The sequence below is a fragment of the Pelmatolapia mariae genome, linkage group LG22 (assembly GCF_036321145.2).
Source record: "Pelmatolapia mariae isolate MD_Pm_ZW linkage group LG22, Pm_UMD_F_2, whole genome shotgun sequence".
Classification (NCBI taxonomy): domain Eukaryota; kingdom Metazoa; phylum Chordata; class Actinopteri; order Cichliformes; family Cichlidae; genus Pelmatolapia; species Pelmatolapia mariae.
In genome coordinates, this window is record NC_086245.2 from 18191878 (window position 1) to 18205152 (window position 13275).

At 39.8% G+C, this 13275-nt stretch overlaps 1 protein-coding gene across 2 annotated transcripts; it reads left to right on the plus strand.

Moving 5' to 3' along the window:
• Window positions 1-4248: 4248 nt before the first annotated feature.
• Window positions 4249-13059, plus strand: mapk15 (mitogen-activated protein kinase 15). Of its 2 annotated transcripts, none has more exons than XM_065472104.1 (15): window positions 4249-4548; window positions 4633-4819; window positions 6372-6470; window positions 7109-7138; window positions 7757-7847; window positions 8266-8396; window positions 8762-8925; window positions 9037-9176; window positions 9266-9323; window positions 9725-9862; window positions 10071-10176; window positions 11581-11908; window positions 12089-12219; window positions 12339-12491; window positions 12695-13059. In XM_065472104.1, the coding sequence occupies exons 2-15, from the start codon at window positions 4721-4723 to the stop codon at window positions 12887-12889; spliced, it is 1863 nt and encodes a 620-aa protein (XP_065328176.1). In that variant the 5' UTR covers window positions 4249-4548; window positions 4633-4720; the 3' UTR covers window positions 12890-13059. The 2 variants fall into 2 exon arrangements, with proteins under 2 accessions (XP_065328176.1, XP_065328175.1); XM_065472103.1 differs by having other exon boundaries at window positions 4668-4819.
• Window positions 13060-13275: the final 216 nt, after the last annotated feature.

Below are 13275 nucleotides of genomic sequence, written 5' to 3' on the forward strand. Positions count from 1 at the left end.
CAAATAATGTCACCATGAATCAAAGACATTTAAACATTTTAAATTATTATTGGATGTCTCTTTGATTTTTTGAAAAAAAAAATTAATTTATATATATATATATATATATATATATATATATATATATATATATATATATATATATATATATATATATATATATATATAATTTATTTATTTAAAGCTCTTTTGAGAACGAATAACATCATCAACATGAGAAACATGACACATGCTGATTTGCCTGGACCCTGCAACATGACCCAACCTCCAAGTTCAAACAGTGATTTAATTTCTTCATTTCGTTTTTCATGAATACCTTAAATGCTTGAGTCAAATCTGTGCAGGAATATAACTCCATTGTGCAAAAATATCAAAACTAATGTGGTCTAACTTTGTTTTGATCATGAAAAAATTTCCAAGACGTTTAATCTAAACAAAAAAAAATAAATAGAAAATTCAAACAAGTCAACATCAGTTTGCTCAGAAGCTAAATTAAACGCCATTTGGTAAAGACCACAGGTGGCAGTAGAGTCTAATGCGCTCTACCTAACTGTGGAGTGCTGGAGCTGCCCGTCTCTTTTTGAAGTCTGGCCTTGTTTGTGAGGACCACAGTGGTATCGTGGTCAGACAGAAAAGCCTGGAACTCCTGCTCCACCTCCATGATGTGAGCATTTTTGTCCAATTTGTGTTCCAGAATTATCAGCTGTTTAGGAGCTCCAGGTCCTGACTATAAAGGGTAGCAGCATAGAAATGAGTGATTGCTACAGCTACTGCTGGTCATTTCAGATATAAATGAGGAAACTTGGTGACAGTAGTAGGGAAAAAAACCCTTTTAACATGAAGAAACCTCTGACAGAACAAGACTCAGGGAGGGGTAGGCAGCCAGGTAGTGTAGTTCAGAGAGGCCATGAAGTCAGGCTCAACTGCAGATCAGCTTCTCTGTATCCAACAGGTGAGAATCATATAGGCAGTGCTATTTAAGTTGCTATTTTAGCCTGCCACTGTAGCTGCACATCTGCAAACTCCTCCCCACATCATGTCTCTAATTTAGTCTGTTATATTCTGTGCCGGTTTCTGACTACTGCTGACCCAGATAGCAAGGAAACATTGAAACAATGTTGAGTCAATATCAGGCGACGTCATTGAATCAATGTTGAAGTGTGACGTTGACCTAACGTCACTCTTGCACCCATTTTTAATGTTGAAACAACGTCAGGTTTTGATGTTGAATCAATGTTGAAACCTGACATTGATTCGCCGTTATATTTTCTAATACTGTTGACATTGAAACAATGTCAGATTCTGATATTGAATCACTGTTGAGCTATGGTGTTGATTTTCCACCTCTTTCGCACAGTTGTTTTTCATTAAAACAACAGTTAAATCATGACTGGAAATCTATCTTTCTTTATAGTTATTTTAACCAATACTAAACTACTGCATGTTTCCATCAATACTTAAACCACCTAAACACATCATTGCACTTATTCCTCAAACTGGACACCCTTTATAAAAATCAAATGTCTCACAATGTATCATGTCAATATTAATATCCTAAAATAAGAAAGCATTGCATGTGATGTAACAGAGAAAAAAACCTAAACAAAAAAAGGTCAATAGACATGTTTCGTTTGCTAAATACTTTATTAAAACACAGTTTTCTATTTACATTTATATTTTAACATAACTTTGTAGTTTTTACTCCGGGATGGGGATGGATGATGTGCGTCCTGCACCACCCAAACGGTCTGGGGCGTATCAGAGCCATTTCTGCACTGCCTGCGCAAAGACAAACTCTGACATAGAGTTTGCCCCTAACTACTGTGTCAGGCCATCTAGGACAAAAATACACACACACACACAAACAAAACCATAAGTGATGGTGTAACATTCTGCATTCAAGTATTAGTTGTTTTAACTGCTAAAAGTGTTTGCTAGTTTTTGCCTGTCACATATATATATTTGTATATGTAGCTTGCCATCACCAGTGCGTGATTGTGTGTGTGAATGGGTGGATGACTGAATGTGTAAAGCGCTTTGGGGTCCAGGGACTAGTTAAAGCGCTGTACAAATATAGGCCATTTACCATTTATACCATGTAAAATCTGAAATTCCAAGATGTTCGAACTTGCCTTGTAATAGTGGCCTCACAGAGTCTCTGGAATCTACAGAAAAACAAATCACAACAAGATGACATTCAGGAGTATAAACTGGTGTTTTGAAGATAAGTGCACAATGACATTGTGATTCAGCTTTAAAACAATTTTAAAAGCATACCATCTATAGGGAAGGCCTTGACATCAGACTCTGCATGCTGGGGAGATCGCAAAGCCGTGTCGTTTGGAGTGTTCTGCCGGATTGGCAAAAGGTGCCGGAAGCTGGGAGGGGCATTATGATGCCTGCTGTCAGTGGGCTGGGGGGAAGACTGCGGAGTGGTGAGGGCTGTTTAGAAAAAGATAATTTTTTTAAAGTATTTAAGAATACAGACAACTTGTCCAAAAAGTTTCCATGTGTCACACACAGATATGTACACAGACACTAGATATTATTTTATTACCTGGTATTTTCACTCGAGGTTTACGGTGCCTGGGGAAACCGTTTTTTTGTGGGTTGCCCATCCTCAGAGTCACTATATGTGTACAGGGGATTTGGTCTAAAGAAATAAGTAGAAAAAGTTCAGAAGTAATAGAGATTGACAGACCACGTGACTTTCGCGCATTGCATGCCGGGAGGTAGTGGCAAAACATTCAAAGTACCGCATTAAATGCAAGCATTTGCAGCACCGCAAAACGTTTATTCTCCGGTTCCAATACCGTCTTGCTTTTTCTTTCCTCACCAAAAAAGGAATGTACAAAACGAAGGAGAACAATGCCGGACCGTACAAAGACAGACTCGACGAAAAGGCAAAGAAAAGATACGAGGAAAAAATCAAAGGAGTGAAAGGGTCAGACCCTTACGAGCACACAGAGTGGACAAAAGACGTCAGCGTGCTGCCCAACTTTCACCACGCTCAGATTTATAATTATATGGTTCTTGGAGTGAGTGCATACACTCATGAAGTTTTTAGTAACTTCAGGTCACTGCAACAAGCCCAGGTACAGTTTACCGACGGATGGGTACAGGACCTTGAAATGCACCGTGTAGAACGAAAGACCATCGTACAAACAAAGGTAAGTTTACCAGTCTCACAAATCGTCTTCATAAATACACATTCGTTAACCGTTCATTAATAGGACCTTTGAGCTCAACGGTAATTAATTAGTAGTGAAAAGAATTTCTGGTACGCATTACAGAAATGTAGCAGTGACAATAATATTGTATGCTGTAATCGTACATGGCAATTATTATATATAATATATATATATATATATATATATATATATATATATATATATATATATATATATATATATATATATATATTATATGCCCAGTCTGGATCGCATTTCATAGAAACAAAAACAACATCGATGTTTTTTTTGTTTCTTTTTTCAATGAAATGTTATTTATATAGCACCAAATCACAACAACAGTTGCCTCAAGGTGCTTAATATCGTAAGATAAAGACCTTTCAATAATATAAAGCTCCAATAATATACGACCCCGATGAGCAAGCTCTTTAGCAACAGTGGGAAGGAAAAACTCCCTTTCAACAGGAAGAAGAACCAGGCTAAGGGAAGGGCATCGATCTACCGTCACGGGTTGGGGGTGAAGGGCGGGAGACAGGCAAAGACATGCAGAGCCAGATATTAATAATAACTCAGAATTAAATGGAGAGTGGTATATAAACACGTTGGTGATGCCTGATTCCATCATAAAGAGGGTGGATTCAGGGTCACCTGCACATTTAAAAAACAGAAGTGGACCCAAAGTGCCTTAGAGAAAGACACATTTAAGGTCTCCAAAAATCCCAGTTTCAAAATACATGAAAAGCCTAAAGGTGTGCTTTGTTGTATTAACTAATCATCCTGCAAAGTGAGAACCATGCTTTTACAGTGTCTGGTGGTGTAGTGGTTGGTGGTTCAGCTCTTTCACCGCATCGGCCTGGTCGGGGAACTCAGTGGCAATAAATGACTCTTCTTCTACCAGTCATCTCATAAATTGTGAGGCCCTGTTCTCCCTTACATAAGCTGCCGTTAAAAGTATCGCTATTGGTTTTGGTAATTCAAATCGATTGCACAATTTGAGTATCTCACAGCACATTGACAGCAGCGATGCAGGCGGCGCATGTGCGGCGGTCCCTTTAAGACCTGCAGGAGCAGGAGCGTATTCGTTGTCAGGACAACAAATAAAGACAAAACTGGCCCGTGTGTTTCCTGCAGGACCTTTGAGAGTAGAGACAGAGAGCAGTGGGAGCTCACCTTGATAAATAACAAGAGATACTGCACAGCACAGGCTGAAACAGGTGTAATTTTCAGGCGCTAAATGGAGGTAAAAACTGTTCCGCCTCTCGACTGATAAGTGACGCGGAGTATGACTCATATGGTCGCATGAGGGTTGCCAGGTGAGATCCAAGATCCAGGACTGCAGAGAGATCCGCCTGTTAACGTAAGATTCTTTCCAATTATTGATTGTTATGGAAATATTTGACTTGCACGATGCACTCCTGACTCGTTCGGCCATCGCCACCAGGCTGCCAGCTTTCAGAGTCTCCTGATCTCTTCCAGGAGTGATCAAAGAGCGTGGTGATGATTACTGAATGAGCACGAGCACGAAGTGAATGCAAAAAATGAGCAAAAAATATGAATCAGCAAACATCTCCGATGTGGAAGAGCACATTTCTCTGAAATATGACATCAAGAAGAGACTTGGAAAAGGGGTGAGCAACTTTTTCTCTCTTTTTAATTTAGTGGAAATGAACTTGTTTGCGCAGGCTGTACAGTTACTAACGAAACTCCAAGTTGCTGTTTGAGCAAACCGGAAAAAAACTGTTTCACTGCAGTTTTCTTTTGCAGTCTCTAACTCTTCTGCCTCCATGTGCAGTAATTCAGTTAAAGTTTCCTCTGAACTTAAGCCTTTAAATTCCTGAAATTCTCCAGACTTACAGTTCTCAGTGGATACCAGTGTTTTAAGCAAGAGGTTTATTTACTTTGGCAGCAGGAAAACAATCTCTTTCTTTGCAGATCAGCTGGTGTGTGAGGACACTTGTTCTCTTTAGAGTCCAGATCCCTTTTGTTTTTGTTTTTCTTTGTCTCCAGTAGTTTCCACAGGTCTAAAAACAGCCCGGTTTCTTTCCACCGTTTGCCCCCGGAGATTATCAAGTTGTTGCTCTGCTTCTAAATAGCCAGCTGTTAGCTGCCACGTAGAAACCACATAACTGGCTGGACATGCTGAAGGTGGCTGTGACTCATGTTACTCACAGCTGTTCAACCTGTTGCACCTAGGCAGCATCCTACACCTGCACTGTGATGCTGAACAGCTCTGATCAGATCACTTCAGATGCATTCAAAAAATCATAATGTGGATTTATTTGATTTTATTTTAAATATAGCTTCAAATACTGGGTTTCAAAAATGTCAGTGTATTATATAGGTCTGTTTTTCTGCAGCTGTTTGATTAAAAAAAAGAAGAAGAAGGAGAAAAAAGAAAGCACGTCCCCAGTGCTCTTTCCTCCAAGTATCACTACAGTAGAGTGTATTATAATCTCCTGCCTCACTGCTGCCTCTGTTATGCTTGGCTTCACTACGCTGCTCACACCCTGCTATCACTGAAGTCAAAGCGCTCATGTCATCCATGTTTTATTCAATATAGAGATCAAGAGTTTTTTTTACATGGTGCATATAGTGGATTTGTATTCCTGATGGAGTGAAGATTAGTCCACCAGGAATAATACACAGCTTGTGACTCTACATAAACAGCATATTAGCTGGTTTTAAATACATGCAAAAATCAAAACTATTAATGAATATAGGATTAGCTGCTGGTAGAAGAGCTACTTGAATGTATGATGTCAGGCAGCGTTAGTTCACTGTATCCTACTGGTAAGACTCATAAGGGCAGTACTATTAAAGCTGCATTACCCTGCCCACTATAGCTGCACATCTGCAAACTGCTTTGCAAACCACATCCACTCAGAATCTTTCTTTCTTGCTGGGTTGTTGCTGATGCTTTTTCCGTCTTTTATTTTCCATGTATGCACATGGAGCTGTGGGGAGAGCAAGTCCACAGTGCAGATGGGAATAATTTATAGTTACTTAAATCTGCAGGAATAAGTTATCATTTTGACTTACAGTGGTCCTAACTGAACTCAGATGCCAGTATTCTCATATTTTGATTTTCATGGTTAAAATCTTGCACAGGATATAAGCCCAATCCTGTACGTACAAGAAGCATCCTGGTGACGTGTTACTTGCGTTTTGTGTTTGCCTCAGGCCTATGGCATTGTCTGGAAAGCAGTTGACAGACAGACTGGCGAGATTGTGGCTGTGAAAAAGATCTTTGATGCCTTCAGAAACAGGACAGATGCCCAGGTGTGTACCATGTGATCTGCAGTAAGTGGACCAATGCTGTTGTTCTAAAGCAGGGATGCCAAGTTCATTTTACACCATGGGTCAGATACAGCTCACTTTGATCCTGAGTGGCCTAAAAAGTGAGACTCCCCTTTTTGTGAGTGTAAGAAGTGTAGCTACACATTTAATCCCCGAGATATGTTAATATAAGAAAAAGAAGTGGAATTTCAATAATCTTGTTTTCAGGACACAATAAAAAAAATGCTGCTGTAACAAATGAAAGAACTCTGTCAGCACGACCCCTTGGGCCTAAAAACGGCTTCCTTTTTTTCCATAATTTTCTTTCTAAGTACTTGAAATTAAGCATTTTCTGCTTGCAGTCTTTCAAATGTCCACTTCATTTTGAATGAAAAACGATCATTTGAATAAATTGTTAAAGCAAAAGTAGAAGCAGCTCTACTTGCTTCACGATTGTCATGCCACTTCTTAGATTTTGCTTGTATCTCATCCTGGGTATTACGTGGTATTAATTTCCTCCTTTATCTGTTTAAAGACAAGTTTAGTAAATGTTTGCATAGGACAGGTAGCTTGTGTGCACCGGATTTACAGCTGCATATTTCCTGATTATGACCTCAGTGTCTTCTTTTTTCTTTTTACAGCGAACGTTCAGAGAAATCATGTTCCTCCAGGTAACCAAAGTATTTATTATGTTCCTGTCAAATAATCTTAACACTTTTCCAAATCACTGTCATGTCTTTTAGTTCCATTTATGAAGACTGAAACAACGATAATGTCAGTCTCAGTCTCACCGACTGTACTGGATCTCTCTGCATGTAAATTATCTTTAGTTGAATTTAATAATATTCTATAACTCGACCAGTGACATGTTCAGTCTGTTAGTACTCCACAAAACTGTTGCATATATATAATATTCTTAAGAATCCTTATGAATTCTTTTTGAAATATCAAAATAAGTAAACAGGGAATGTGTTTTTCTACATGTTGTTTTTATAAATCACATAAATGCTCTCTGCACACCCGTGTGCAATATTTCCCTCCTTATCTGCTGACCTACCTTCATGTGACCTTCAGCTGTGCTATTTCTTCTTAATCAGCTCTCATCTTCCAGCCCAGTGCTGTACTTTATCAGGTTTATAGTCACCATTATATAACCTCTCTTGAAACTTTCCCCTGCTGTTTGCACAACCTTGTCACAAAACCATTGCCAGTTATTACTGGTCAAACAGTAGCCAGAGTGTGAGTTTTGTGTTTGAGAGTAAGCATGTTTACCTTTTTTTTGTGTGCAGGAGTTTGGAGGCCACCCCAACATCGTTAAGCTTATAAATGTCATCAGAGCACAGAACGATAAAGACATTTACCTCATCTTTGAATATATGGGTGAGTGTAAAACTCAGCTCATCATCTGAACTTGTAACACAGCAGCATGAGGAAGGCCCCCGGGGGCTCTTAGTAGCTTAACCTGGCACTGAAAGGTGTGTGTGTGTGTGTGTGTAAGGGCTTCTGCTTCTCTTGGCCGGCTGCGCTGTCTTACTGCTGAGTCCACAGACTGCCCTCCCTGTCTATGCAGTCTAATCCTTGACAGTACTGCAGCATTACAGTACAGACTCCCACTGCTTACATTTCATTTGATTTCAGCCATGCTGTTGCATTAAAATTAGTGTGTGTGATTTCATAGATGATTTGTATGTTCAACAACACCGTAGATGGTTATCTTTGTAACTAATGAATATTTAGAATTGGATCATTACTTAAACACCCATAACAGGTTTTTTTCCCGTTTCTGCTTTTGTACCAGATACTGACCTGCATGCAGTGATAAAGAAAGGCACCCTACTGAAAGACATCCATAAACGTTACGTGATGTACCAGCTCCTCAAAGCCACGAAATACCTGCATTCAGGAAATGTTATCCACAGGGACCAAAAGGTACAGCAGATGGAACAGATGTGAGAATGTGTGAAACATGCTCTTATTTGGATTAGAAAAATCCCACATGAATGCCTGTATCATGCATGTACAGTGCACTTTTGCTCTTGTCACATGTTAATGATCTAATTATTTGTTCTTTGTGGCCTGTGTAAAACTGTGGCATTTCCTTATCCTATGCAGGTTTGTGCGGTAAACTCTGAGTTGACCTCACAAAATGGTCCTTGGCATCACAAAGTAGTTTTTCATCCCACATTTTCTGCTAACTGAACATTCATATTCACATTTTCATCTCTTGGGCAAGCGCTGGAAACCTGAGAAAATTCTCTTTGGCAAGAATGTTTTTTCTTGTCTGTTTCCCACAGCCGTCCAATGTGCTCTTGGACTCTGACTGTGTTGTCAAGCTGTGTGACTTCGGCTTGGCCAGATCGCTCAACCAGATCCAAGAGGACAGTGGGAATCCTACACTGACGGAGTACGTGGCCACACGGTGGTATCGAGCTCCCGAGATCCTGCTGGGATCCACAAGGTACCCGACTGTGTTGAGCGTCTGCTGCTAACGCTTGTTTTTCACTGACAGAAATGAGTCTAAACGTTAAAGATAGGCGGTGCTTCTGAATAATCAGCGTATTTTCCAAAGGTACACTAAAGGCGTGGACATGTGGAGCCTCGGCTGTATCCTGGGAGAGATGCTGCTGGGAAAAGCCCTGTTCCCTGGGACATCCACCATCAACCAAATAGAGAAGATCATGAGTGCCATTCCACACCCCAGCCCAGAAGGTGGCTTCACAAAAGTCCAGATTAAATGTATTTAAATGCTTGACATTTTACTTTTACTTTGGATTGATTAAATATGCCTTAATTTTCAGATATTCTCGCAATCAAGTCAGAATATGGATCCTCTGTCATACAGAGAATGTTACTAAAGTAAGACAATATTTTATGTTTGCAATTTATGTTGTGAAAATCATAAAATTATTCATCAAATGTCTATTTGAATCTGGTAATCTTAAATACTAACCCCGCATTTTTTTCCCTTTATTTTTATGTGAGTACACAGTGTGTATAGTTAATGCGTGGCCTCAGCTGACCTTGTCACTCTTAACACAGAGCTAGGTTAACAAATTTCCTCCACTCCAGCATAAAAACTAGAATTAGAGCTTACAAGTGGAAGCAAGGGTGATTAAATACTTAAGGAGCAGAAGCACTGATGCAGCAGAACAGTAAACTGAGCAACAGCAGGTGAAATAGGCCACAGAAACTGAAAGACAGATCACTATAATAAACCCTTGTTAATTATTCTTCTTGTTCTGTTCATCCTTCACCAGACCACAGGTGCCTTTGGAGGATCTTCTTCAGCCTTCTGTGCCTCCCGATGCTCTCGACCTGTTGAAGGGTTTCCTGGTTTTCAACCCAGACAAGCGGCTAACTGCAGAGCAAGCCCTCCAACACCCATACTTAGCCAGGTATTAAGGATCAGACTGGCTCCTGGATTAGGAGCTGTGGTCAAATTTTATTCTGTTTTCTTGTTGCTCAGTTGGTCAGATTGAATAGATGTGTGTGTTATTCCCCTTGTGGTAAATCTGTAATCTGTAAATGTTTTTATGATTTTACTGTCATTATATGTTCATGTGTGCTGTCATATGTTTATAAGTGTGCTATCCATTTCTGAAGATTTCACAATCCAGCCAAAGAGCCAACACTGAACTACGACGTAGTGCTGCCAGTGGATGATGACATCCAGCTATCTGTGGTTCAATACCGCAACAAACTATATGAGGTACAGTGTGACTAACTGAGTTTGAGTACTGAGTACATCAGATTACTTTGAGGTATACTACAAAAAACTACTGAAAAAGCTCTGTAGGCTGTAGGACCCTTCACACAAACATGCAACTCTGACTGCTTCACATAGCAAGACCAAAAGAAGCAAATGTAAGAAAACAATACAGTTTAAAAATTTACAAATACATTTCAAAAAATGAGTCAAGAACAAATGAAATCACTCACAGCATAAGAATGTGCTGTAACGTTGTTCCAAATTAAGAATTTAGGGCTTTCAGCTTGCTTTTATAAATATTAAGACATAGACTGTATATAAAAGATGGACATAGTTACTGTGCCATCACACAGTTAGTGAATTTAGTCCCAAGCGAAATCCTCAAGCTGAGCATTTTCAGTGTGGCCCTCTTGGTGTTTTGAAGCCAGACAGGGAGGGACGGATCATGAGTTGTATTATATTTATTTATAAAGCAGGCATGATACATATTAACATTGCTGCATGTAAACAAATGCAGCTGATGAAATGTACAGAGGACTTTGTGGCACATTGAATTTGGAGATCTTATTCATGGTTAGGCCTTAAGACACAACTATGGAATTATATTTATGTCAAAAGCTGCATGCAGTAAAAAAATGTAATCAGGAGGAAATAATTTACTTTCGCGAGCGCAGGTGTTCATTGCCACTTGCAAAATGAATTTACTCACATGTAAATTCAACAGCACAACGAAGCCTTCACATACAGGAGAGTTTCTGGTGTGTGAGCGATGCAGCAGGTTCATGCTCTCAGGGGTAACTCTGCTCTCAAAGCTCGAATCTGCTCACTTTAATAAACTGACTTTTGACAGTTTTGAACTCGTCACAGAAAAACACTTTCAAAGGAGTGCTGTCTCAACCTCTGTGATGGTCAGGTTCAGGTTACTGCATTAACCTGAGTTACACTGTGGCAGCAACACAAGAGCTGTTTTAATCCATATTTGTTTTCACTGGATTACTTTAATGCTGAAGACATTTTGAAAACCGAAGGATTCCAAGGCAACTTCTGAAACCTCTGGCTTTACTTCAGTTTCAGTATAATTCCATACATCCACTGCAATTATACAATTATTCCAATGTTCTGGTCTCTGCTGGTCATTATAAAGAATGCGTTGAATTGGCTTCACTGTGCTTATCTGTTTCAAGAAGTCATCATTTGATAACAAAAGGCAGACTGTTCCACAGTTTAAAAACAAACGGTGGCCTTTTCAGTGGTCCATGGGACACACAAGGTAGCTTTAAAACAAGACCTGTGTGATCATGCTTGAACATTCATGGTCTCTGAATTTTCTATACAAATGAGACAACTGGAAGTTAATCAAACTAGTTAAAAATGCTAGAGTCTGTATCTTTTTTTAACCTGCAGATGATACTGGAGAGGAGAACTAACCAAGGGATGTTGAGGTTGATTCAGCCAAAGGATGGAAGTTGTGTCAGCAGCAGTGAGAAGCCCAGTGTGAAGTGTGATAAAGGAGAGAAGAGCCAAGTGGCTGCAAACAGCATCAGAGATAGTGATGATGAAAGAAAACCAAAACCTGAAAAAACTGACGAGACAACCCATGCGCCTCCATGTACAGGAGTTGGCAAAACCGAGGCTGTGAATGCATCCACCCCACCTGCAGCAGAGAAGACGAGCCCTCTAGCTGGCCCTGGCATAGGAAAACTTACATATAACCCCATCACACATGCCCCAAGTATGAGAGTTTATTTTTTGGTGTAAAATATGAAACCTGTCTTTTTGTTGTTTAAAAAATGGTGGGGTTTGAAAATTCCTGAAAAGCATAATTATTAAGCCATCAGAAAGTCAGGTATTTAATGAGCACAGTACAACAGCTGTGTTTATACTGCCTCAAACTCTTGTTTTCTTCATTCAGATGTCTTTGTTCGGAGTCCAGGTGGCCCTCCTCATTCCTACCAATCCACTGCAGCCAGCAGGAAACCAGTGGGACAGAACAGCTACAGTAATGCAGTTGCATCACCAACAGAGGGCACCAGCGCTGGTGTAGTAAGCATCAGACCTCAGTCCACTTCGGCTTTGTTTTCCTTTAGTGATGTAAGCCTTGTTTCTTTTTGTACTTCTTCCCATTTGTACTTTTCTCTGTCTCCTCACCCTACTTCTGCTAGTCGATGGACCAGATTCTCCAGCGTGGTCGCTCAGCACCCGTGGCCCATAACCATTCCTTTTCCTCGTCTCTAAACCACACCCAGAATAACCCGTTAGTACGCAAAGATGAGACAGCCTTGTCTTCTGGGCTTTACATCACATCAGCACGTCTGGTCAGTCCACTACATCCATGTAAAATATTATATGAAAGAACAGATGCAATTTAAAAAACTTTTTTAAGTGACTTTTAAAACATTTTTGAGGATTTAATAGACGGCGATTATTTTGAAACTTGGTGGCTTCAGGGGCAAGAAAAGAAACTTGGTGACTGTCACGTGTGTCTGACCAGGTTTAATTTTTTTTTCTTCTCATGCAGAACCAACGCTCCACCACTCAGGTGCATGAGGCCCGGCCACCACCGCGGTTCAGCAAGAAAGTGTTTCAGACTAACTGTAACGTGGCAGCAGCTGGTGACCCACGAGCCAAACTAGGCAGCTATTCGCAGGCCTATGGCACCATCAACAAGACTGGACTGGACAGTCTTCTTCGGGGCCGCCCTTGCAACCAGTGACGGCTGTCATACCTGCAGTTACATAGGGGTCCGGTGCCACATGTGTTTAAACACGCAACAAAGTTTGCTTTGATCTCCTTCAGACTAGGACTAGAAACGATTCTGACAGGCAGATCAAACACCTCTTATGTCACATTTAGATTTTACCCATGGAGACATGGATTTATTCACTGTCTGTGACTATACATATATATATATATATATATATATATATATATATATATATATATATATATATATATATATATATATATAATCAATTCTAGGCGTTAATATTACATTTATAGAACTGTAAAACCAATGTATGAATATATGTAAATGTGTGTATTTTTTTTAAAAAAAACTTGAAAACCTTTTCTTAGAAGGCTGGATTAGCCTGTCTGTCT

Excerpts from the sequence above, each read along its gene's own strand:
- mapk15 (XM_065472104.1), top strand. The coding sequence starts at position 4,721 with ATGCAAAAAATGAGCAAAAAATATGAATCAGCAAACATCTCCGATGTG. Across the intron at positions 8,926-9,036 it reads ATCCTGCTGGGATCCACAAG|GTACACTAAAGGCGTGGACA; the intron begins GTACCCGACTGT and ends TATTTTCCAAAG. Across the intron at positions 10,177-11,580 it reads ACCGCAACAAACTATATGAG|ATGATACTGGAGAGGAGAAC; the intron begins GTACAGTGTGAC and ends TTTAACCTGCAG.